The sequence below is a fragment of the Myotis yumanensis genome, unplaced genomic scaffold (assembly GCF_028538775.1).
Source record: "Myotis yumanensis isolate MYYU_CA2020_CCGP unplaced genomic scaffold, mMyoYum1.0.hap1 SCAF_17, whole genome shotgun sequence".
Taxonomy (NCBI): domain Eukaryota; kingdom Metazoa; phylum Chordata; class Mammalia; order Chiroptera; family Vespertilionidae; genus Myotis; species Myotis yumanensis.
The window spans coordinates 12,442,840-12,469,197 of NW_027223768.1; the positions used below are offsets into that span (position 1 = coordinate 12,442,840).

The 26,358-nt window shown below is 44.8% G+C and overlaps 2 protein-coding genes across 2 annotated transcripts; both read left to right on the plus strand.

Moving 5' to 3' along the window:
- The first annotated feature begins 1,397 nt into the window (after positions 1 to 1,397).
- TCHHL1 (trichohyalin like 1) lies at positions 1,398 to 4,232 on the plus strand. The gene is given in 4 exon segments (XM_070397093.1): positions 1,398 to 1,535; positions 1,976 to 3,995; positions 3,998 to 4,195; positions 4,198 to 4,232. Coding segments are annotated over 4 exon segments (2,391 nt in total).
- Positions 4,233 to 19,599: 15,367 nt separating this feature from the next.
- Positions 19,600 to 24,547, plus strand: S100A11 (S100 calcium binding protein A11). The gene is made up of 3 exons (XM_070396464.1): positions 19,600 to 19,693; positions 23,173 to 23,325; positions 24,240 to 24,547. The coding sequence occupies exons 1-3, from the start codon at positions 19,691 to 19,693 to the stop codon at positions 24,390 to 24,392; spliced, it is 309 nt and encodes a 102-aa protein (XP_070252565.1). The 5' UTR covers positions 19,600 to 19,690; the 3' UTR covers positions 24,393 to 24,547.
- Positions 24,548 to 26,358: the final 1,811 nt, after the last annotated feature.

Genomic DNA, 26,358 nt, shown 5'->3' on the forward strand with positions numbered 1-26,358 from the left:
CATAAAGTCAGTAAGTGAACCAAGATACCTTTTCCCCTTCCTTTGGATGAGTCTGAAATCAAGATTTAACTGAATCTGCCTAAAGAAAGAAAGAAAAGTAAGACAAGTTGGCAGCAGAGAAAGAGGGGAGTTGGTGGTGATGAATCAGGGCTTAGACCCAGAGGGTGTCTCCTTCCAAACTGTGCAATTAGAGGCTCAATAAAAGGTTTCAGTGCCTGCTGTCAGCTCACAACCAGCTGACCCGCATCCCACTTGTTGATACTACTGAACAAGGTAAGTCTCAATGAGTATCTCTTGAGCTACTACTTTGCTTCTTTCTGAGATTATATAAGGATTTCAGAAGAAGCACTATTGATGATACTAAATGGGGGGGGGGGGGGGGGGGCGGTATCCAGCCACCCAAATGCATCCCTTGCTTCCAGAACTTCTTTGATCATTTTCTGTTTTAAAAAAATAAAAACTGTTTGTATGACCTAGGCATGAATATTATTTAACAAGACACAGAACTCAGACCTATATTAAAATAAAAATGCAGAGTTATTTAAATGATGGGGATTGATGAGGGGAGAGGGGAAAGTCAGGACTCTATTTTACCAGTAAGTTCCCTGAGCCCCTGAGCCATGTCTTCTTGGTTAAAAAATAAAAATAAATAATAATAAAAGTTGCTTTGGCCTGCATACATAGCAGTTGATTTACTTCTCTTTCCTCTAAAACCTTTTCTTACTTCGTAAGTTACAGAGGAGTTAGACTGAGTCAACGTGGGAGGAAAAGAGGTGGGCACTGTTAGATGAGGCTGGAAGGATTGGTCTCACTCTGTTGGTTTGGTTTTGTTTTTTTAAAATATATTTTATTGGTTTTCCACAGAGAGGAAGGGAGAGAGATAGTCAGAAACATCGACGAGAGAGAAACATCGATCAGCTGCCTCCTGCACATCTCCCACTGGGGATGTGCCCGAAACCCAGGTACATGCCCTTGACCGGAATCAAACCCGGGACCCTTCAGTCCACAGGCCGACCCTCTATCCACTGAGCCAAACCGGTTTCGGCTGGTTTTATTTGTGTATTTTAGCACTTACATTTGAGTTCTTTTTCCACCCTCCTTTTGCAATAAAGCCTTCTCTGAACATATGGGTGTTGCTGTTTTCCGAAGGACAGGGTGAAGTGTCTCTTCCAATATTTACCTGTGCTAGATCTGATTTCACCACATTACCTGGTACAAAACTAAAACACCCCTGAAGTTCAAATACAATATTTTAAGATACAGAATAGAGCAGATAATGCCAGTGAAGCTGGGACAGAGTCAGAAAGAACGATGACCTTGTTATCTCCTCCCTGAAGGACCCATCCTAGAAGATCTGCTTTGTTTGTCCTTTCTCAGAGTCTCCTGAGTTTGTCAAGATGCCTCGGCTCCTGAGAGATGTCCTCTGTGTAATCGAGACATTCCACAAGTATGCCAGGGAAGACGGTGATGAAGCAACGTTGACCTGCAGAGAGCTGAAAAGGCTCATCCAGGGAGAGTTTGAGGACATTCTTCAGGTACGGTGCTCACAGAGCTGTACAAATCCTTCTCCACTTGCCCTTTCTCCATAATCCAAGCAGGACGGGCATAAGTGATCCCTGCCTGTTTTACATCTGGCTACCAGCTCTCAGCACTCACTGCCTTTGAACAACTTTTTTCATTCTCAGCTCCCTACTCTGTGCAATTGCTTAGCCAATATTGCTTAGCTCAAAACTAAGCTTTTGAGAGGAATCCTGAACTAGGACATATTTAAATGCAACTCATAAGTGATGTAAATGCTTCTTTGCTCTCTCATGAAAAATGGCATCCAGAATAAAAAAATTCTTACTATTGTGGGAACTCTCACAAGTGCCTGAAGAATAGGGCTAAAAAAATGAATATTCTTGGGAAACATGTAGACACTCAACACACTTGACTCCTTGTAAATAGGCTGATTTCTCACTGTGTTTTCATGCAGCCACGTGTCATTCATGCTGTAGAAAGAAACTTGAATCTTCTGACTATTGACAGTGATGGCACCATCGGTTTTGATGAATTTGTTCTTACAATCTTCAACTTGTTGAACCTCCATTATCTTGACATACAATCATTACTAAATTCAGAACCTAGACAAGGGTCTAAACCAGAAGAGAAGCCAGATGATATGAATCTCCAGGCAACCAGCAGAACTGGCCAGCCCACAGAGGCAACTCCACCAACTCAAGATAAATTAGTGCTTCCTTTGGGAATAGTGTCATCAGCTCAGCTCAGCCCTGAGGAAAGAGGATACAACAGGGTGGAACCACAGAGAGACACCAAGACTCACAAACTGCCAGGAGAAACATCTGGGCACAATGACCCTAAGAACGAACACTTGGAAGGAGATGGACAGAGTCAGGAAGTGACCCAAGGTGAAGCGTCAACAGGAGACAAAGGGGCTGAAAATGAGACCAATAAGCCAACAGCAGGATCAGAACAGAAGGGCAGTCCCACAAACGGGGAGGAGGGACAGGATAAGGAGATTCCCAAGGAAGAAGATAAACCAGCCAGGGAGCAAAGTGACACTAAGACAAGAGATCAGATTGGAGAACAGGAAGAGAACTTAGGAACCCAAAGTTCTCCATCAGAAGAAACAACACAGAGACCACCTGAAGATCAGAGAGTTGCAGCAGAAAAGGTTGTTAAGGAACACTCTCATGCACAAGAACAGCCACTACAAGGAAAAGATAAACTGAGTTCCGAGGGCACAGACCTGCCAGAACAGACTGATCCCAAGGATGATAGGAGAACAGCTGAGACCCAAGAGCCAGGAAACAATGCGGGCAGGACACCACTGGAGACAAAGAACGCAGCTGAACCAGAGGGTGATGGCAGAACACCTGAGACCCAAAAACCCCCAGCACAAGAAAAAGAACATGAAACAAACAACTTGTCAGTCCACGATGATAGCAGAAATGTTTCAGGAACACCTGATGTTAGAACTGAAAAGAAAGAGGGGAGAGGCCCCGAGACCCATGAAATAGTAGGGAGGGAAGAAAGCGAAAGAAAGTCTCAGCCACCAGCCCTGGAAGAGGAAGCACAGGATGGCAAGTATCCCGGATGGGAACTCCAGGAATCAGCAAAAGAAAGGGATGCTGGAGAAGGTTCTAAGACACAAGAGTTAAGCTCAGAAGGAGGAGATCAGAATCATCCTGAAATTGAAGCAGCAGTCACCCCAGGAGAAGAGGCAAGACACGCAGAGGAAGGGACAGCAGAAGCACTTGTGAGCAGCAAAAATGCCCCTACTGCAGGAGCTAGAGAAAGAATAGGGGAGTTGTCACCACCTGAGAACAAGTCTGGAGGAGAAAATAAGAGAGTCACCAAGACTCAAGACAAGCTTGTCAAGGAGGAGGATGGTTCCCAGGGGGAAGATCAGGAGCCAACAGTCACACAGACGGATAAAGGGTCTTCTGAAACCCCCAACAGCCTGACTCCGGAGGATGGTGACAGCAGCTCAGAGAAAAGTGACCCGCCTATGCAAGGGGATCCCCAGAGTCAAGTAGACTCACATGAAGAGTCTGTGCAAGGAAGTCACAATAATAACCCAGACACCCAGAAACAGGTAGCACTGGGTGAGAAAAACAGAACTCAGGAGGCAGTCGGAGGAGAGGATGAGCAGCTCATCGAGGAACAAGAACCGCCTGAAGGCAAAGAGCACAAGATTCAGGGCTCGGGGACTAAAGACCCAAGTCCAGCTGTGGAGCCCGGTGAACCCCCAGAGGCACAGACACACCTTGAAACCGAGAAACTTCTCACATTAGAGGAAGAGGATAAAAGCCCCCAAGAGCTGGCAGGAGAACAAAATCCAGTCCCTGAGTCAGGCCTTGAAGAGAAGACTCAGAGAAACGAAGAGTCCTATTCAGCAGAGGGCAGTACAGTCTATTCCAGTCCACTGTACAAGTACCTGCAGGAGATTCTGCAGCAAACAGGCATAACCAAAGAGGAGCATCAAAATCAAGCTTAGACAGCCAGGGTATAAGCCTCTGCAATCACCAGCTCTGCAATGATATTTCAGATTTTCCTGTCTTTTCCAATAACAGCTAAGCATTACAATTGTACACTAGGGAGCTTCTGCCTGGTAAGGATTCTGCTGACGCACAACAAACATCAGCTCCCCAGGCCTTGGAAGATGAGCAAGGCCACCCTCAGAGAGAGGAACAAGACCACAAAGGAAGGTGAACACCACAAAGCAATGAATCCTTATCATTATCCCAGGAGAATTTCGTACATCTCAACATGTCCTGAACTTCTTTCTTCTTGATCACCCTCATCACACACATGTACACACTCAGATGCAGATTAATAATCTTTTAAATTTCCTTCCTAAGTTTTTACAAGAGCAAATAATAAAGTATTCAGCAGTGAGAGCTACTACCAAAGAAATGTCACACTGAACAAACATCCTATCACATGATGCTATTGCCAAGTGCTAAAATGGACTTTGTCAAGAGATAATTTATCACTATTTACCTGTCACTAAAAATGGAAAAATCCCCTTCATATTTTTAACAGGTGCCAATTTCTTTCATTGATTAATTGGCTTTTTAAAATGTGGCAATAGGGGGGGGGGGGAAAGGATACTTATGTAATACCCTTTGTAATACTTTAAGAGGAAAATAAAAAAAATAAAAATAAAAAAAATAAATAAAATGTGGCAATAGGACGTATGTGACTCTACAATACTATCTTAACATCATAAAATATCATTACTCATAGTTGTAGATAATTCTGTTTCATGATATTTTTCACACAGATTTTAAGTTTATTCTAAAATGTCATCCCTCAAAATAATCTCAGATATCTCCATAACTTAAAATAATTGTGATATCTGGCACCCAATTAAAGTAGATTTATGACTTTCTTTACTAATGTCCAGTTGCAACTAAATCTATGCTACACATTCATTCATTCATTTATTCATTCAACAAACTTTTATTAAATCCCACTCCTTACCCAGCCTTTTAATAGTTTCTGGCTCAAATAAGCAATCAGAATAATTATAAAGAGGAAAGAGAATACAAATCTAAAGTATGCTTGGTTCCACACGAAGATCTTATAATCAACCATCCACTAAGTCTACAAAATGTTTATCCATATGGTTTGCTAAGGGCATTGTATTAAAATTAACAATTAAACAATCTGATGATCAATACCTTTTCTTGGTTCATTTTTCCCCCTTTATTTTCCATCAAGCCTTAAAGACATTGATCAGAAACAAAAACAATGTTAGCAATTTCTGTATTCTTAAAAGAACTATAATTACAGGATGATGCTCTCAGAACTTAATTATGACACAGAAAAGGAATAAAGTAGTTATCACAGATTTCCTGAAGCCAAAATACCCCATTTCCCATTGTATTCTTCTTTTGAGGCTCAATTTTCTTCCACTTCAACTCACACCTCTTCCAGAATCTAAAATTCCCCATTTCCTCCCCCTCAACATTTTCAGGTCTTTTCATTCCACCTACAAACATGAATGAACATAATGAATATTCCTACCTAAAAAAAAGTATTCTCTTAAATGAGCAAGAGACATGAGACAATTCACACAAAAAGAAAAACACATATTTGAGCGTAAACTAAACATCCCTTTTGGCAAGCAATTTGGCAATATATATCAGGGACCATAAAAATAACAAAGGTCATAAATAATAAATTCACTATAGGATCTCAACAGAATCTTGTTTAAACCCATTTTCTATATCCAGCTTTCATTCTCCCTATATGACTTCAAGTTCCCTCCACCTAAAAATACTGTCTCTCCCTTCTTTCTACAGATTTATGTCCAAATCCTGCTTATCCTATGGGATTCAACTCTAATGCCACTTCATTCATTCATTTCAAGATTTTATTGAAAAATCCATATTAGTTCCATATGCTGGGTAAAGCATTAGAAGTACAACAGTGACAAAACAAATAAGCACTCTTTATCCAATGAGGGAGGGGAGACACCAACAACAAGTGCAACAATAAATACACAAAATAATCCCAGTATGATAGTGAGGGCCAAGGGAGCAGGAAGGCAGAGGCAGGCAGAAATGCTGCTATAGGATACTACTTTAACCTTTCCTGATGGCCCCCGCAAAACAGATGTTGTCCTCCCTTATCTCCATAGTTTCTACTTAGGCCTTTTTTTTTTCTTCCTTGAATTACAGTTATTTGTGTGTTTGTCTTAGCTCTCCACTCAGACCATAAGCTCCTTGATGCCAAGGTTCACCACTTACATGTCTTGCTATTCTGCACTAGTATGGAGCATAGCATCAGATATATACTATCACTGCAATAAATGTTTAATGAATAAGTGAATAAGTACCAATATCATGGTAATAGCCTCAGCTGGTCCCCCTGCTTCCAGTCCATTCCTCATTTAATCACAGGAGAATTTTGCAAGTCATTGTTTCATCTCTCGGTTCAAGACCTCTCTGTGACAGACTCCACGTTCCTACATACCACATTGAGTCTAAATTGATCAAACTCTCTATAATATCCCTTTAATTACAATTTAGAAATGTAGAATTCTTACTAAGAGCATCGGGTTGGTCATCTAATTGTCTGTTAACCCTGACCTCGATCATTTAAATCCTATCTTACAATGTTGGCAGGAACATGGTTGGGACCAATTTCATTCAACCATTTCACTTAAACATATTTATTAAGCACTTGCTATGTGCCAGGCACTGGTGGGCACTGGACATACCCTGGTGAATGGAAAAGGCATGTCCCTGCCCTCATGAAGAATACAACTCTAAAGTACTGCAAAGAACTATTCAAAGCCAAGGTGTTCATCCTATTATTGCTTCCAACTCCATGCTTCTGCACTTGAGATTCACCTTCCCTGAAAAGTGTTTCAAAATCCTCTCTGCTTCCTCAATCATACCTGTCCTTAAAGTCCTAGACTAAGTCCTACCTCTTCCCACAAGCTCACTCATCTTTTAACGACTACATCACATTCACAGCCTGCACCACCCAGATAAATATATTAATGCTTACTGGCTGGTACTACTCACTAATTGTTCTTTGAGTGTTATTTCCCCAACTTACGCTCTCTGACCTCAACATCTGCCTGTGTACAATGTCATTATAACAAACCACACGGTTATTATGTAGAATTAAAAAATTAAAAATAAAACTAGTACCCAGAATATACAAAGAATGCCTATAAGTCAATGGGGGGGGGGGGGGACTAATTTCTAAAAAAATTTTTTTTAAGTAAAAGACATGAATAGGCACTTCAGAAAAGAGGACATCAAAAAAGCTGATGAAAAGGCACTCAATCTCATTAGATATTAGGTAAATGCAAAACAAATCACAGTGAGGACATACCAAGTGTCTGAAATTAAAAAGTGATAATATCAAGTGTGCAAAGAAGAAGATCAAGTAGAACTGTCACACTGGCTGCAGGAGCATAAATTGATGTATTAATTATTTTGGAGAACTATAGGGCAATATCTACTAAAGCAAACCCTATGACCAAGTAATTCCACCTCAGATATATAACCCATCAGAAAGGCACCAAAAGGCATGGTCAAAAATATTCATAGGAGCATACAAAGATAAATAGCCCACAGGCCCATCAACTGGGAATGGACCGATAATTTGTAGTATAGTCACATAATGGCCTATTATATAGCAATGAGAACTACAGCCACACACAACAACATCGAAGAACTAGATAAGCATGATGTTGAGCAAAATAAAGCCACACACAACAGAATTTATACAGAGTGATTGCACTTATATAAAATTCAAACAGAAAAAAGAAAATAGTCTATGTTACTAGAAGTCAGGATAATGGTACCACTAGAGAGGAGAGAGAGTATGGGCAAGAAACGGACTTTTTTATTGAGGTGGTGGTTTTGGGGAGTGTCTATTTTGTGATCATTCATCACACGTACACTTAAGATCTGGAGGTTATACCTCAATGATAAAAAAAGTTTGTTTAAAAGGAATAAATGGAGTAATATACATAAAAGTGCCCAGCAACCTGCCTAGCATTAGTAAGTACTCAATATACGTGTGTTTACTATTTACCATTGGGCCTCGAGTCATATCAAATCCAGGGAAGGCACTTTGTTTATCTATTAATCCAACATTTGACCAGCTACTGAACTATGCATACAGGGTGTATAATGATGAACAAAACAGATATAATTCTTCACCTCAGAGAGAATACAGTCTGATGAAAGAAGATAGTTATTTTAAAAAATTTTAATACATAATTACAAACTATGGTAAGTGCTATGAGAAAAAACCAACAGGGAGATCTAATTTAAATTGAGGGGCCTGAGAAAGTGGTGTTGTCTTCATGACTGATTTTGAATAGGACAGCAGGGTTGGGAGGGTTGAGTCTACCCTCTCAACCCTTGGAAACCAATGCCCCACAAAGCACTTGAACGTGTATCTCTATCATTCCAGGAGCATTACTTGTACTAGTTATTATGACAATGGTGAACAAAAATTCATGCTGGGTCCTCAAAAATGCCAGGAGCGAAGTATTTAAGTGAGGAAATGAGGAATAAAGGCAGAGTAACGTAATACTAAAAACATGGATCCAGGAGTCAGACTGTGCCCAGGTTACAATCAATCCTAGGTCTGCCACTCACTTACAGTGCATCCTTGGGCAGGTTACTTAACCTCTCTGAGCTTTAGTTTGTGTATCTGCTAAAAATGTTGCATAAAAATCTCAGGAAGTTCGCCAACTAGTCCTGGACATGGTTTAGGAACCACTTCAGAAGAGGAGGGTCAACTCATAGTCTGCAGGAAGGATGAGTAAGACCCAGAAAAGGGAAGCAGCTTGCCCCACGTCACTTAGCGCTTGTTGGGAAAGGCAAGCTCCTGCATACAGTCTTCGGCATACACTTGGCTGCACAGAATGGACCTTGGGCCTAGAAACTTTCTCTCACTAAGAGTGGAAGAGCTCACGCAGCCTGTGGCAACCTCACCTTGTATGAAAATATTTTTCTCTATTTCAGACTCACTGTGGACTCCCTTGTTCTGCTTAAGCATATACATCATAGGGCACATGGCCCACTGCTATTCTGTCCTGTGAGGGGCAGGGACAGGGTCCTCCATTTTGTGGCACAAGAGGGGTACCAATGGCCTTGTGTTAGCTGCCAGAGCCGGGGCTAGGTCACTGGCCTCATGAGTTCACAATCTTAGCACCATCCAGATCTCCGATGTTGGCCCTCTGGGCAAAGGATACATCCCCTTACTTCTTGTTAGATCCCCGAGAGAACGTTCAGGTTCTGGGTCCATAAATGTAAACAGGATACACACGAGAAGATGGAGCAGCCTGAAGAAAACAGCTGCACGAAGGCCTCCTTTTCCTCCCAGCCCAGCTTCCCCACCCCAGGGAGACACCGTGCTGAGTCAGTGATCGCCGCTGGGTGCTGCAGGGATTGTGACACATCCACTGAAGATGCCGATGCACTGAATAGTGGCCCTGGATCAAAGCCTCCAAATCGGGCAGGTAGAGGCCAGTTTCCCAAAGTCAATCGGAACCACCTCAAACTCACCTCTAATGCCCATGATTCCTATGAGAGTGCACGCCGACGTTCCGTCATTCCTGACACAGTACACAGAGTGCGGTGAGTCAGGGATTCTAATGAAGAGAAAGATTGCCATCGTGGCCCATCTCTATGCAGAGATGTGCGGTCCTCTATCCAGGCGAGAAGACTGCGTCAGTGCCTCCGTTTTCATCATGTCCCTCTGCCTGACACCCGCTCCTCTGGTTTGTAGAGTCTGAAGACCCACCCTCCTTGGCAGAGCTGAGGGAGCACCAGCACGCTGTGCTCATCACGGAGGACAACCTCACAGTCCCGCTGGGGAGCGCTGTTCAGAGATTGTGTAGGAGGCATAGACCTCCACTCCTCCAGTAGCCTAAATTCTATCCCTGGCCTGCACAAAATCACAAGAAGGCCACATAGGGGGACTACATTTTTCTCTGCTTCGGAATCGCCTTCACTGAGATATGTTTTAAAGTCACCTAACCCAATTTTTGAAATAATAATTCCCCATTCACATCTTCAGTTTTCGTTACACAAAAGAGACGTGTGAAATTCACCACTGGTTTGGTTGCCAAAACGCTGTTGAGAATTTTGTCCATTTCACCATGAGGTGCGCACCCTAAGAATTAAAATTTAATTCTAAGAAATGCTATCTTTCTTCATAAAAAAATTTAAAAATGACATCTTGCTTTCCTCTCATAAGGACCATATAACTGATGTTTTCTTTTGGGAACTGCAGCCAGAAAGTTTGAAGTGTAGTAACAGCGGTTGTGTTGATCCTTATAATAGTTGGTGCATTTGAATTTTCCTTTTTCCTATTTTTTTATTTTACTAGTTTATTGTCTATGTGTCTTATTGTCAGAAGCTTCAAATCTACCTGAAGAGGCTTTAACTAAATAGATTAAAAGGGGGAAATGTAAGTCTTCTCTTCCTCTCAAAGATTATAAATAAGTGAATAAAGACATACTTTGGTTTCCATACAGTAATTTGTGTTTTCACTTTTACTCTTAATGGCAGGAACATGTTTTTCAGAATCTAGATTAGGATGAAGGAAGGAAGGTCCACAAATGTTGAGATATCAGTCAGGGATGCCACACTCCTACAAGCAGGACCCAGAGTTTCACATAAAGGACCCAAATCCATTCTGTTCTTAAGGTCAATGTGACTCCGGCCAGGAGTTGCCATCATTGATGACCCAATCAATAATCAATTACTGAGGTTTCCAGAACAGCCTTAAAGTCTTTGTGACCCTAATTGCCCCTTCAGGCAGCATGTGCCTGCAGGCACCTATGGAAGAATTCTATCTTTTTTGTGATGAGACCTTCATCCCTCATCTGCATATTCTCCCATTGTTTTGTAGGGATGTCTGGTCTCCTCATTTATATTGTAAGCTAATTGAGCATGGAGATCAAATTCTATTCTTCTTCTTAAGGACTTAACACTTAAGAAGAAAAATAGAATGATTCTATTCTCTCTCATCATTGACATTTCTATCTCTATCTCCCTCTCCCTTCCTTTCTGAAATCAATAAAAATATATTTTAAAAAATTAAAATAAAATCCTTAACAATCATAGTTTCAGAAATAGGTCTTGATACATAAGGAAAGTTGGTTAAGTGTAATTATTCTTCAGTCACTGGGTTTATTATCTTCTTACAAGAAAGGCACAAAGAACAAGAGTTTTCTGGGTGTGTTTTTTCTATTTTCTGATCAACAAAAGCTTGACTGAGCTGAGCAAGAATGCAACAGGGATCTCGGAGTCCACTTTGTATCCCAGTTGTGAACCAGTGATTGTGAAGGTGTTTGGCAAAGTCAAATTTCTGTAATTACTGGCCTAAGTGTATTTAAAGAAGCCTCATCAGATGGAAAAATGCTTCCTGGTTAATCCCACTGAACTCCGTAATAAATGTAATAACTGGGATTTGTACAGGGCTTTTCCTCAGCTGATCTTAAAAGACACCACAATACAGTTTCCTTGAGCAGCACGGTATCCCCGTGACACACTCAGGAGGTGATGACCACCTGATCTTGCTGCTGAGGCTCAGAGAGATTGTGTAAGTTGTCTGAGGTCGCACAGCAGGCAGAGTCAGAATGGGCACCGGGTAGCCACCCGCAGCAGTGACCTCTCTGATCACCAGGCTTCTCCCATAGTGGACTTGACACCGTGAAATGACCTGGTGGTCTCCTGCCATCTGTTCCACAACTATGGACACAGCAGGGAGCTTTCCCTTTTCACTGACCACACAGCTATGCTAACTCCACTGGACCACAAACTGTCTCTGTCTTACTCTCCACCCACCTTCCCTACATCTAGCCATTGTAAGCACTCAGTCAATAGATGTTGTTACCCTAATGAATGAATCCTAACTTCTCTCCCTATTTGGGATCACACCCTCCTCCAGATGTTCCACGGAGTCTGTGTCTTCACCACACTACAGCAGGTCCGGGAGGTGTGTGGGCCTCAGAACCTCATGCCTGGGGATTGTCCGCCACCTTGTGGTGACTGACTGCATGTCCCAAGTAGATCCATCTTTAGGCAACAGGGACTGGGGAAAGGACCCCACTTCACTGCCCCCGCCCAGGGGCTGACAGTGAGTTTACGTCCTGTTTTCCTTCATGGAGTTTCAAATGGATGGAAGATTCTACCCTCTCATGTTCATCTGTAATTGAGGTTGTAGGGCAGAAAGTGGGGTCCATTTCCATTTCCATCTCTTCACTTTCAGTCTGTGTGCATCTTTCGTTCTGAGGTGGGTCTCTTCTAGGCAGCATATTTATGGGTCTTTCTTTCTTATCCATTTGACTGGAGCATTTAAGCCACTTATATTTAAAGCAATGATTGACAGGTACATATTTATTGCCATTTATTCATGTAACTCTGTTCCCCATGACTGTTTTGTAATTACCAATTTGTACTTCTTAATCCCTTCACCTTTCCACCCAACCCCCCACACTCCTTCCCTCTGGCAACCATCAGTCTGTTCTCTGTCAATGTGTCTGTTTCTGTTCTGTTTGTTTCTTTTGTTCTTTGATTCCACATATAAGTGAATCATATGGTATTTGTCGTTCTCCGATTTATTTCACCTAGCCTAATACCCTCTAGGAGTCTAGATCCATCCATACTATTGTAAATGGTAAGATTTCTAGTCTTTACTTTTATAAATTATAAAATGATTCAAAGATAGATAGATAGATAGATAGATAGATAGATAGATAGATAGATGATAGATGAAGGGTATATTGGGTCCAGATGGTAAATGCTGATGATTAGTTTTCCTGATATATTGAAGGTTTAAGACCTCATAAAACTCCTGCAATTCCACACGTTCTTCCTTAGTTGAGAAACCTGAAATGAACGAGTGTCTGCCCCACCCTCCCACCATCAGTGTGCACCCGCAGCAACGCCAGCCCCTGCTGTCCTCCCCACAGTTGAAGTCCCAGGGGCTGCTGCCTTCTGGGATTGTGTGCAATGAAGGTGGGGGTGGGAATGAGGTACCATGACAGCACTTCCCTCTGGCAGCTTCTGGGGCCAGGCCTCCTGGCATTTTAATAGCCCCCAAACATCTGTGCCAACAGGTGGTATTCTCTCTCTCAATCAGAGTTCTGGCTACTGAGGTGTCCTAGGTCATAAGTCAAGTGGAGCCTAAAGCCTAACAGAGACAGGCACAACCCCACCCCACCACTCCATCACCACCCTACCACCTCACCACCCCAGCCCACCACCCCACCCCACCACTCCATCACCACCCCACCACCCCACTCCACTCACTCCCTACAACCCCACCACCCCACCCTACGCCCTGTCCCTTCACACTACCCTCACCCCACTCCCATCCCCAAACTCCTCCAACCACCCCCCTACCCCCACCACCACCACACCCACACCACACCCCCAGCTGGGTCCTGTGAGCCTTTAACTGGGTCCTGTCCTGTGAGCCCTTAGCAGCTCCACTCAGAGACCCACCCTCGGACATCCCCACAAGCTCTCCTTGAAGATCGATAAGCAGAACTCAGACATTGCTTGTCCCTGAGTCACTTCCTGGGTAGTGGCCCTGAGCTTCTACCCTGCTCCAGGCCCCAAATCCTACAGGAGCAAACGTCATTTTTTCCACTGAGACCATCAAAACCACTATGGTTTTCTGCCGCAACTAGATCTATTACTGACTAGCCTGACCTAGAGGGGAGGGACAGGGTCGATCTCCGTAAGAAATAAAATCCAGAGACCCAAGTACACAGAGGTCCCTCTCTACTCCTGGCACGTGGGACCAGAACAGGAGGCCCAGGCAGGCACCTGGCCCTATTCATGCCCAACACCCCACAGGCATGCACGGGGTGCCTTGGTGCATTGAACTGACACAGGGTAGGAGCTAGGAGCTCCATAAATATTTATGGACTAAATAATCTTCCCATCCCCACACTGTGAGCCTCTTAAACCTGCTTTCTTCCGTGTTTTAAATTTGCTCTCTTAAATGTCACACCGTCTGGCTCTAGAAGAGCATTTGCTTTTCTCTCTTCCTCTAAACGACGCCCACCAAACCAAAAGGGGAGGCCGCACTCAGGCAGGCAGAGTAATAACTGGGAACTCTCAGCGGGTTTCAGAGTGGGAGGTACTGAGAAACAGGTAATTCCTGTTCCTGGGCCTTGGCTGCGTTTGTTTGCAAGGGGTGACTAAGCAACGAAGGGAAATTTTACTAGGTGAGGAGAGACTCATGTGGAGGGGGGGAGCTGTGGGCTGGGCTGGGAAATAAGGGGAGGGCAGCTGAAGGAGGCAGCCAGAAACCAAAGCTACATTCCAGGTAACAGGCTTCAGAGATGCTGCCAATTTAGGCTGAAACACAAGAATGTACCACAGCATTTAACTCCTTTGTGTCCACCAACGTTTTGTGTCTCAGCAGACTTGCTGATTCACAGGCCTAAGAAGTGACTTGTTTTCTATCAAAAACTATCAACTCTTAGAAATATAGTCAATAATGTTGTAATAACTACATGTGGTGTCAGGTAGGTGCAAGGCTTATGGGGGGATCACTTTGCAAGTGATATGTGTCTAACCTAAAACTAATATACTATTGAATGACAATTGTAATTGAACTTTTAATTAAAAAAACTATTAACTCTTTGAGGGTCAATTTTGCAATATCTGTCAAAATTGTAAATGCTCATATTCTGTAAACCATTGATTCTACTTCCAAGAGTGTCTCCTCAGATATGCCTGTGCATGTGCAGGATTTCTGGAACATTTCTTTTGTTTGTTTGTTTATTTGTTTTTAATTGATTTTCAAAGAGAAAGGAAGGGAGAGGGATAGAGGAATAGAAACATCGATGAGAGAGAAACATCATCAATCGGCAGCCTCCGGCACCCCCCACACTGGGCTTAAGCCCACCACTTGAGCATGTGCCCTGACCAGGAATCCAACCGTGGCCTCTTGGTTCCTGGGCTGATGCTCAACCATTGAGCCACACCAGCCAGGCTCTAGAATATTTCTTAGGGCAAAAAATGAAACTATCTAGTTGTCTTTCAATAAAAAAGCCCACTGTTAGTGTTCCCAGAAATATATATCTATAACATAGATACAATATGTGATTTTCTATCTGTGTTACAGAATGCTATGTAGTCATTCAGAAGAAGGAGGTGGAAATATAGGCACTGATATATGAAAAAATGTCCAAAAAAGATCATGACGTGAAAACAACGCAAGTGGTGAATGAGTGTATACAGTGTGACTCCACGTACGTAAATCAAAACCACCATTGAAAACACCACAAGAAACAAATGACAAAGGCCAGTGGGTCTGAGGGGGATAAGAAGCTTTTGCTTTTCACTTCAGTATATTGGAAATTTTTAAATAATAAGTCTATATTGCTTTTAAATAATAATAATTATCTTAAAGAGAGAAAATTAAAATGTGCATATATAGACATATCTACAATGTCTAAGGCGAACTCTTTACTATGAAGTGTTGAAGCACTTGATTTGATAGGTATGATCATAGAGCGGAAGAACAGAAAGGTTGAAATTTACTGTCAGAGGAGATTTACAGACTGGAAGCCAAAACTGTGCTATGGGTTGCAGATTTTTTTAAAAGTCAGATATGGCCTCTATCTTCAGGGAGCTGGCAGCCTCTGCAAAAAGAGATGTACGTGTAGATAAATAACTGCCCGACACAGTCGAGGACATCTGTGCAGGGTACTGTGGAGACAGTGGTCAGCCCCCCCCCGGATGGGGTGAGGGCAGGAGGGCCGGCAGGAAAGCTCTCACGAAGAAAGGGCTGCCCTGCTGAATTTCAAGATGAGCCAGTATTTGCAGTAAAGCCAAGAAACCTGGTGCTCAGCCTGCCCCTGCTCCTCACCGGGTCCTGCAACCCCTCTGGGCTTCAGCTGCTTTATCTCAAGTGGAATCAGCTCCAAGATTCCGCTACATAAAAATCATCCATTCACCCAACAAACACTTAACTGAGCGTCTCAGCGGCCTGGGTAACATAAGCCTTGAAATAATAAAAACCCAGAGGATCAAAGTCCCAGGAATGTCTGGTCTTATAAATCAGAAAACAACGGAAGTCGCCTCCACATTCGATCAGTGGAGGAGAGAGGGGAGAGATTCTCTCTTGTGGAATCTAGACATTGTTCTCTTCCTGCCAAAGGCCCAGATGCTCCACATAAGCCCAACTGTTGCCGGGCTGCAGGGCAAAGGATGTGCAGAGACATGAAAGCCAGTTCCAGGAACAGGCCACCTCGGCAGGCTCTTTGCAACATGCAGTCAACTGAGAGGAAACCACCTACATTTCAGCAACATTTAAATCTGCAACTACAAATTAGCTGGTGACGACAGTGCTTCAAGTCTGAACTTTGAGAGATTAGAGGCAGGCTCCAAGCATACTACACCTCTGGAGGGTGTCAGGCTCAGAGGATTTCTGACCTGGAAGGAACCATTAAAAATATCTCTTCCCTGCCCCAGTCGGTTTGGCTCAGTGGATAGAGATTCCAGTCAAGGGCACATGCCCTGGTTGTGGGCTTGATCCCCAGGAGGGGGCGTGCAGGAAGCAGCCGACCAATGATTCTCATCATTGATGTTTCTATCTTTCCCTCTTCCTTCCTCTCTGAAATCAATAAAAATATATTTTAAAGAAATAGATCTCTTTCCTTCACAAAGTTGATTACATAATACAAGTCACTATTTTACTAACAGCAGGAGTTACTGCTACAACAATGCTTTGTTTTATGGGGGTGGGGGGTAATGGAGGTTCCCACATAGAGCGCTGTTGACTGTCGTGTAAACACTGTGATAAGCGCCCATCCCACAGTCTGTGGTTCAAGTGGGGAAATGTGGCCAATGTTCACCACAGGTCCGTGGGACAGAAGAGGTTACACACATTTGGGGCTGCAACTGTGGGCCTAAAAACCAACTTCTGGCTAAATAGGAAAAAGAATGAAGAGTAATTCATTCATAGCATTTTAGTAAATACACACCGTGTGTGTGAGCAAATACCTGATCTTTAAGCTGATTTTGTGCAAAGAGGCCTATTTGGTGAAATAAATAGGTGAAATAAATACTTTCCCACTCATTAAAAACAAATCCAACTAGCTCTTTCTCACCTGCAAAACTGTCATAACGCCCTGGCTCTGAGGGCCTAGTGTGGTATATTTATACCATGGAATACTATGCAGCTGTAAAAAAGAACGATCTCTTACTCTTTGAGACAGCATGGAGCGACAGAGTATTATGCTAAGTGAAATAAGCCAGTCGAAGAAAGACAAGTATCACGTGATCCCACTCATATGTAGAATCCAATGAACAAAATAAACTGATGAACAAAATAGATCCAGAGACATAGAAGCATGGAACTGACTGCGGAATCTCAGAGGGAAGGCGGGAGAGGGTGGGTAGGTAGGGAGTGCATAACCCATGGTGAAGGTCTGGGGGGGGTAAGGCAGGAGCGGGGCTAGAAGGGGTCAATGGGGGGGAGGGGAACATATGTAATACTTTCAACAACAAAGATTTAGTTTAAAAAAAACATATCCTCGGGTGAGGATTATAAAAAAACAATAGGTGGGAAATTGTGGGGCTCTTAAAGGCTAGAAGATATTCAAACATGACCTAGCACTGACCAATCAGAATAGTGGCCTGGCTGCATGGCTGCAGCAAGTCCAAGAGACCCTCACCACACCTGCATTAACCCTCGTTACTTGGCTGTGGGAATTCATTGCTCAGGAGAAGGACAGGGCTGGCTGGAGCTTCACATGGATGGCACTCGGGATTTAGGCAAGAAGAGAGGCCACTCAGCAACTGGCAGAGAAGAATTTCAATATTTTCACAACTATTGTGGCCTTTCCATTGAGAACTGGCTAAAAGGTCGACCCTGCTGACAGGCAACAGTGAAAAGTTCCACTTGACCCGAGTGAACAGCGAATGAAGGGAGATAATGAAAAAACAGCTGGGATTACACTACAAGGGACCTTGACTTCCAAGATGAAGAATCTAGACAAAGATTAAGCAATACAGAGCCACTCAGAATATTTTGTTGACACATTCGGATCACAACAGATTGGACATGGATCTGATAGTGTGTGGCCTTTTTGGAGTAGAAATTTAACGTGCATGTGATAATTTCCTGTGGCTTGTTAGGAAAGAGCAAATTTCTCAACTTTGAAACAACAGTTGAGGACCTAAAAACAGCTATGAGGAGGACTTTGCTGGTTTCCAACCATCAGCATGAAAGATGTCTGGAAGAACATAAAGAAAACTAAATGTGGCCCTGGCTGGGTATCTCAGTGGTTAGAGCATCGTCCAGCTACACTTAGGTTGCGGGTTTGATCCCCAGTCAGGACACATACAAGAAGTAACCAATGAATGCGTAAGTAAGTGGATCAACAAGTCGATGTGTCTCTCTCTACCCCCCACTTCCTCTCTCTCTTTCAAATCAATAAATAAAAATTTTTTTAAAATAAATAAATGTGGGCAGACAGTGGAGGAAAGCCAATAGTTAAAACAGTTAGCCCCCACCTGCTTGCACAGGGACTCTGGCTGCTTTGAAGATGCCATCTCAAACGTGAGGGAATGAATGGGGGCGGCTATGAGGACAGAGGCAAGGGGAAGTGAGCGGAGGGAAGGACTTAGAGACTCTATACAGTTCCTCATGTTGTGGTGAACCCCAATTTCATTGTTACAAATTGAACATAATTAAAGCATAGTGATTAATCACAAAAACAATATGTAATTATATATGTGTTTTCCGATGGTCTTAGGCGACCCCTGTGAAAGGGTCGTTCGACCCCCCAAAGGGGTCGCGACCCACAGGTTGAGAACCGCTGGCTTAGCGGGATAATGTTAATGACACCCCACATCAGCAGAGCACAGTGTACAAAGCACATTTCGTGTAATCCACAGCAATACCGCAAGTAGTCATTCACGTTCTATAACACTCCCCATTTAAAGAGCCCTTTTGTATTTATTATCTCCTTAATTGTTATCCCCATTTCACACTTGAGAAAACTACAGCTCAGAATGAGGCAACAGTTCCTCTAATAGGAGCGAGGGCTGGAACTCAAAGCCAGGCCTTCAGGCTGCGTCCGTGCTTAACTGCGGTGGTTTGGGGTTTGGAGTTTTGTTGTTAAACTGTTCCCAGTTTAGAGAGAAGTTGAAGAGCAAGGTGCTCCACTCGGCACACATCCCCGCGCTGTTAACTGTCCTCGGTGCCCCCCCCCCCCCCCCCCCCCCCCCGCCTCCCCGCTTCCAGGGAGCTCCAGCTCCACGATGTGGGCCACACCCCACGCTGCACGATGTTAAACGGCATCTTTCCGGGTATCCAGCCTGAATGAGCAGCATGAGTTCCTCCACCCACGGATATGGCTGGTACAACTTTTAATTCCAAAAAGTAAAAAAGCTTCAAGGTGCACAGGGCAAGGAGAGAGAGAGAGAGAGAGCGAGAGAGAGAGAGAGAGAGAGATGGTTTAAGGCTCAGATGGGTTTCCTGTGAGTTGTAAGGCGGACAAGTCCCGATCTGCACGCGGGGGAGCGGAGGAGGGGCGGGCGCAGTGAGTCAGGCCGCGCTGCGGGGCGGGGACAGGCGGGGGACTGGGCAGGGACCGCGGGGCCCCAGCCCAGAGCTCGCCGCGCCGCTTCCCGCTCACAGCCTCTGCGCCTCGCTCCGCTCCGACATGGTAAGCCCGACTTTTTACTTGTCTTCCTCTGAAATCGAAAGGAAAAGCCACCGCATCCTTTCCACCGGGCTTGATCTGTGGTTTCTAGGTGGACGTGGCAGGGAAAAGCAATCCGTGGGAGGGAACCGGGAAGAGAGGACGGAAGGGAAAAAGCCCTAATGTTCTACCTGGAGTAACAGCCCAGGGGTGGCCCCCGGAGAGGCTTTGTTTTCCGGGGGAAGAGAGGGCTCGGGCTGAGGGGTGGGAATTGCATGGCCAGCGGGGCGGCGGCTGCCCCAGGTCCCTCAGGCGCGGAGGGGCGGGGGTCCTGCTTGTGCTGCGAGCCCGCGCCCCCGGATCCCGGAGACACTTTACAGGCTGGGGTGGGGCTCTGTGGACCAGGAAGGGCTCATTTCAGAACAGTCGTCTGAGCCCTGGGAAAATCCAAGTTTCAGTAACTACAGGCAAAGGGCCAGGACAGAGACGGAAGCCAGCCCGTCCCTGGAGCAGAACCTCAGCCAAGAATGTGGAAGGAGCCCTGCCCAGCTAAGCCCCTCCCTTCCTTTTCTTCCCGCCCCCCCCCCCCCCCCACCTTCTTTTAGGCACTCACTGCGCCACCTGTGTCCCCCCTTAGCTCCTGCCATCCCTACCTTGAATTCTCTACCTTTGCAATGAAGCCACCTCCAAAATCTGCCTCCTCTTTGGTTCAGGAGTCAGCAAACTTCCACCCAGGGACCAAATGGGGTTTCTGGACTTGGCATTTTTAAATGGTTGAAAGGAAATCAAAGGAAGAATAATACTTTGTGACATGTGAAAAGGATATGAAAATCAAACTCCAGCATCCACAGATCGAGTGTCATTGGCGCAGGGCCACACCCATTCATTATGAGTTGTCTCTGTGGTTGCCGGTCCGTTACCAAAGCAGAGTGACGAGCCATTATGGACCACACTGGCCTAAAATACTTATCATCTGGCCGTTTACAGAGCACATTGGCCAACCCCCTGCTCCAGTGTGTCAATCTGTGTCCCCACCTACTCTTTTCCTCTTCTCCTTTCCATGCAGCAACGGACAGTCACATGGGAACTTGGAAAGGCAGAGCCAGCACCCCCAGGAGGAGGAAGGGGGTGGGGGATGCCACCGGGGGTCCTTGGAAGGAAAAGGGGGGTGTTGGTTAAGAATGAGAACCTCAGTACTGGAGTCTGCTTTCAAGTGTTACTTCTTCTTCACATTCCTTTTTTTTTCTTCCTCAAATGTTGAGTGTTTAGTTTGCTTGTTAAAATTCTTTCATTATCATAGTTTCCACCAAACACAACTCTGAGGTGCAGTGAGCTGTGTGGAGTGCTGGCCTCCGGGCAGGAGACCTGTTCTCCTCCCTTTCAGCAACTGCCCCACCCTGAGCATTGCCTCCCAACACCCCTCCAGCTCTACAGATTTCACAATTCCATTTCAGTAATGCGATCGCTGTGTTTCTTGCGTTTGGTCTGGAAAATTACCTCTGGGGATAAGGGAGGTTTCTCCCTGTGGCTGATAGCAAGTTTTCAAGAGGACAAAAATAGTCTAAATTACGGCGGGGGGGGGGGGGGGGGGGGTGGTGGTTGGGGGGGTGGTTGGGGTCGGGGGGGGGGGGGGGTGGGAAGCAGAAGCCACTGTGAAACTGGAAAAGCAAAGCAATCTGAATCCCACAAGGAAACTGGGCAGAGGAAGCCTCTGTGGACCTACGAAAAGATCACAAGGCCCTTGCCCCTTGGTCTGGAACCTTCTGCCCCATCTGGCACGCCCTCCTAGCCAATCCTGTTCCCAGCCAATCTTGTTCCCATCTGACACAGTAAGACAGTGTGATTTTACTAGGAGTCCTGATAAGAGAAGCTGATGTGCAAACACATGTTTCTAGGCTGTGCTATTTTGTTTCTCCCCCAAACCCTGAACCTACCAACACTTTTCTCTCCTTAAGAAAAAGTTCCAACAATGTGACCGTTGGGAAAGAGTCCGCCTCTGGAAGGGCTTCATAGATTCGCCCAGACACAGTGGGCAGCAGGCACCTGGCTGGGCTGGTAAAGCACCTACTAGCAGAGAGACTGGGAAGGGAACAGCCTACAGGAAGGAGGGAGGGAGACCCTCAGCCACACAGCCTCGGGGCTCTGATCAGTCTTTAGCTCATTAATTATGGGGCCTGAAAGCCTCCACCTTCGGGCTCCAGGAAGTACAACTCAAGAAAAGTCACCACCCACACATAGACCGTTGTCAATGCCCCAGATAAAGCCTCAGAGGAAGGGTGTGGCCCGCAAGGGTTCCAGAAAGTCTGCAGTTGCTGCTCGTATCCACCAGGGGGAGCCCAGCAGTTCCTCACTTCTGGAGTGGGCACACTCAGCAGGACAGAATTTACTTGAAGATTTCTCTTGAAGGGAAGCAGAGCCCAGCACAGGCTTTGAATCTCCTGCTCCTGGTGCAACCACAGCCGTGGCTCAGCTCTGTAGAAGGCATGGGGACTGTGTGAGCAGCCATCTGAGAGCCCCCATACCAACCTTCCTGGTTTGAAGTAACCAGAGAAGTCCTACCAGTCATTCCTGTGGGAATTCATGACATCTGCAAGTAGAAAGAGCAAAGGCTGAGGACTGCAAAAAGGATCTGGAGGGCAAGATTCCAGGGATGACGCTGCTATGCCCTTCTCATGCCTCCATGTCCTCACATGTAAAATACACGGTTGCTGCCCAGCCGGAGTGGCTCAGTTGGTTGAGCATCATCCTGTGCAAAAGGATGCCAGTGGATTCCCAGTCAGGGCACATGGTTCAATCCCCAGTGGGGGCACATAGAGAAGACAACCAATCGATGTTTCTTCTTCTCTCTCCCTCCCTTCCCTCCCACCTTCCTCTCTCTAAGCATGTCCTCAGGTAAGGATTAAAAATAATAATAATAAATAAAATAAAATATGAAAGATGCTTTTGAACATCAAAAAAATTCCCAGATCTCTCACCCCATACACAGTAATAGCTTTTAGTTTTCATCTAGAAATGCATGAGACCCAGGAACTCAGTATTGCTTTACAAAGAACTGCCATTTCATTCATGCTAGTAGACTCTCGATACCCTGGAAAACAGGACATTTTTAAATCTGTACACAATGCTTGATATGCACATGAATTTGTAGATGTATAGTTATACATATATTTACCCACGTGTTCCAAAAATACCAGTAGACCCTGTCACCCTTACTCTCATCTTGGCAGCCTACTGCTTTCAAACTTAGCCACATGCTCCATACTTCCTCTCACTGTATTTCTCCTGGAATAATCATGATGCGATGTGGGAGGGAAGCTCACAGGATGTGACTTTCTGTGCTTGTCTTAGTCCCTCGGCCCCCTAAAAAAATGACCCAGTCCTTTAGGAACTGCTCTGACCCAAAATGAAGAGATGAGATTCTCTGGAGTGTTCTCTAGCTTCCGGTCTTTGATACGTTGCCCTTGTCTGAGCTCTGAGTTTTTTGTTTTTTTTTTCCTCCCAAGGCAAAAATGTCCAGCCCTACAGAGACCGAGCGGTGCATCGAGTCTCTGATTGCTGTTTTCCAGAGGTACGCTGGAAAGGACAGTAACAGCTTCACACTCTCCAAGACGGAGTTCCTAACCTTCATGAACACGGAACTGGCTGCCTTCACAAAGGTACTGGTCCCAGCCCTCACCCCCCAAGCTACCCAGAGCAGGAAACAAGCCTGCAGAGTGGCCAGGAAGGAAGCAGACTGGCCAGCAGCTAACCCCGACCCCACACTCCTGTCTCCTTCATTCACTCCAAGCTGGAGGTCCACATAGCAGCCTAGGCTGAGCTCTTAGGCCTCAGAGTGAGCTCAGAATGACTAGTAAAGGATCTCCTCTCTCTTTTTCTTTGAATAAGATGTGTTTTCAAGATCAAAGTTATCAAATTACCTGACATAGGGAGAGCTTCCCTACCATTTAGGGAAAAGAGCTTACAAAATGGTAAATGGCCTAATGGGAAAGATTTCTAATTTTATTCCTCTACCCCAAAGCCTCTAGGGCAGTCCTGTCCAATGGAACCTTCTCAAATGATTTTTTTTAAAAGAAGTTATATATCTGCACTATCTGATATAGTAGCCACTGGCCACATGTGCCTGTTGACTTTCTAATGTAGTTCATTTAAGTAGCCATATAGAACCAGTGGCTATAAGTGTGTGCATGTGTTGAGGGTTTGGATGAGTGGGAGATAAGGCTGATAGACAGGGCATCCCATTTTCACTTCAAATCACTCGACTTTTATAGAGTTTGTATATTGGAGTTGCATGGAACACTTAGGGGGAAAAAAGTGTTCTACTGTTTTTATAAAATTGAATAACCCTTAATTGTCACATAAAGTCCCCTAGACTAGGAGCCAGAAAACCTGGGTTCAAGTCTTAGGTCTTCCTGTTAGCCAGGTCACTTTACCTCTGGTTCTGTGTCTGGGTAGTTGGGACACTAGAGCCCCTACTCTTGCAAGAATAAAATGTTGGCAACATATTTGAAAGCATTTTAGAAAGAACAATATAGAGATACTATGAACATTATTGTTATTATTGCCTCTGCAGAACCAGAAGGACCCCGGTGTCCTTGACCGCATGATGAAGAAATTGGACCTCAACTCTGATGGGCAGCTAGATTTCCAAGAATTTCTTAATCTTGTCGGCGGCTTGGCGTTAGCTTGCCATGATACCTTTAAGCGTTCCCAGAAGTTTGTCTGAAGAACCCTTGGAGCTGGCCTCCAGTCCCAGCCCCTTTCCTTCAAGCTTCCCAATCATCCTTTTCTCACAGACCACACACACCCTGAGCCCAGCGTACCTGCCACCCCATGCAGGCCATTCCTGCTGGTAGCAATAAAACATTTTTTTTAAACACACACTGGAGAGTCAGTAAGTTTGTGTAAGGGAGGGAGAAGGGTGGGAGGAATGTAAATTGAATTGATTAAAGCAGTTACTGGAAACAGCACAGTAAATAGTAAAAATGCATCTTGGGTTTATTCTTATGACTAATGATACCATCCAGAACCATCTCTAAATTACTCAGATTGATGGAGAGATGTCACTTGTCATCATTCACTCATTAAATATCTACCCCCACTACAGGCATTGACAGAGGCTCGGGATACAGTCAGCAAGACAGACAAGCCCCCGCCTTCACTGAGCTTACTTTCTCAGTGGGGGGAGGGAGGACTGAATGAATAAGCCCATGGACACAGACAACAGTGTGGCAAAGGCTTAGGAGGGGCAGGGGCGGGGAGGAGGCAGGCAATGGGGGAGAAAACAAAAACGAAGCAGACATCTGTAATTCTTTCAAGATGAATTTTAAAATAAAATGGGCTCACAGACAAACATTACACTGCACATGAGGGACCATCAGTATGTGCAACAGATGAGAGACTTTGCACCCAGGTAACAAGAAAGAGCAATTTGCAATGGACTTTAATGTATCTTTAAAACAGCGGTTCTCAACCTGTGGGTCGTGACCCCTTTGGCGGTCAAACGACCTTTTCACAGGAGTCGCCTAAGACCATCCTGCATATCAGGTATTTACATTATGATTCATAACAGTAGTAACATTACAGTTATGAAGTAGCAACGAAAATAATTCTATGGTTGGGTCACAACATGAGGAACTGTATTTAAAGGGCCAGAAGGTTGAGAACCACTGCTTTAAAATGTTCCGGTAAATAAAACAAGGAATACGATACATAAAACAAGAACAGGAGTAGTTGAAGAGAGAAAAAGAAGCAAATAGAGAATTTATAAATAAAATATACAGTCATGCAAATGTATAAAGGATCATGAAGCTGGGCATTGCACCAACAGTTCTAGGCCCAGCTCCGGTGATGGCTGAGAAGATCTCTCCCGCCCACCTCACCTCGGGAAGACCTGGTGACTCACCTCCCACGCCCACCTCACAATGACCCTATTGTACTGGCCATGAACCTGGTGAGAGGTGTGTTGGGAATTGGAACAGAGATGGAGAGGACCACACCTGCGCAGCTGCTGCGATAAATCATGCTTTGTTTCTCTGCTCTCCCTAATCTCCTAAGTCTCCCCAGTCATCACCAAGCACATTCTTGGATGACCACAGTCAAGACAGAAAACTCTGGGAGGGAAAAGCAAGTCTGCACTGGCTGGGAACTGGGTTCCAATAAATTCGAGCGCCTGTATGAACAGGTAATCCTGGCCCTCGCCCCACTTCTCTCTACTGAGGCCGCAATCGAAGCAGAGAGAAGTGTTCCTGTCGCCAGATTCATATTTTATCCTTACAGCGACTTAGTTGCAACATTATCATTAAACATGACCTGTGGCCTGGCTGGTGTGGCTCAGTGGTTGAGCGTGGACCTATGAACCAGGAGGTCACGGTTCTATTCCCAGTCAGGGCACATGCCCAGGTTGCATCTCAATCCCCATGAGGGGGCACACAGGAGGCAGCCAATTAATGTTTTACTCTTACATAGATGTTTCTCTCCCTCTCCCTTCTTCTCTCTCTCTAAAAATCAATAAAAATATTTTAAAAAAATAAAATAAGAAACATGACCTGTGGAGTCACTGGTAAGAATGTAAAACAAAGACAAGGATCCGGGAACATTATAAATCTAGCCCATAAAGAGATGAACTGGCAGAGGAAGAAACCCAAATGTGAAAGATGGGTAAAGTATAAAAAGTAATACCAACTGGGCAG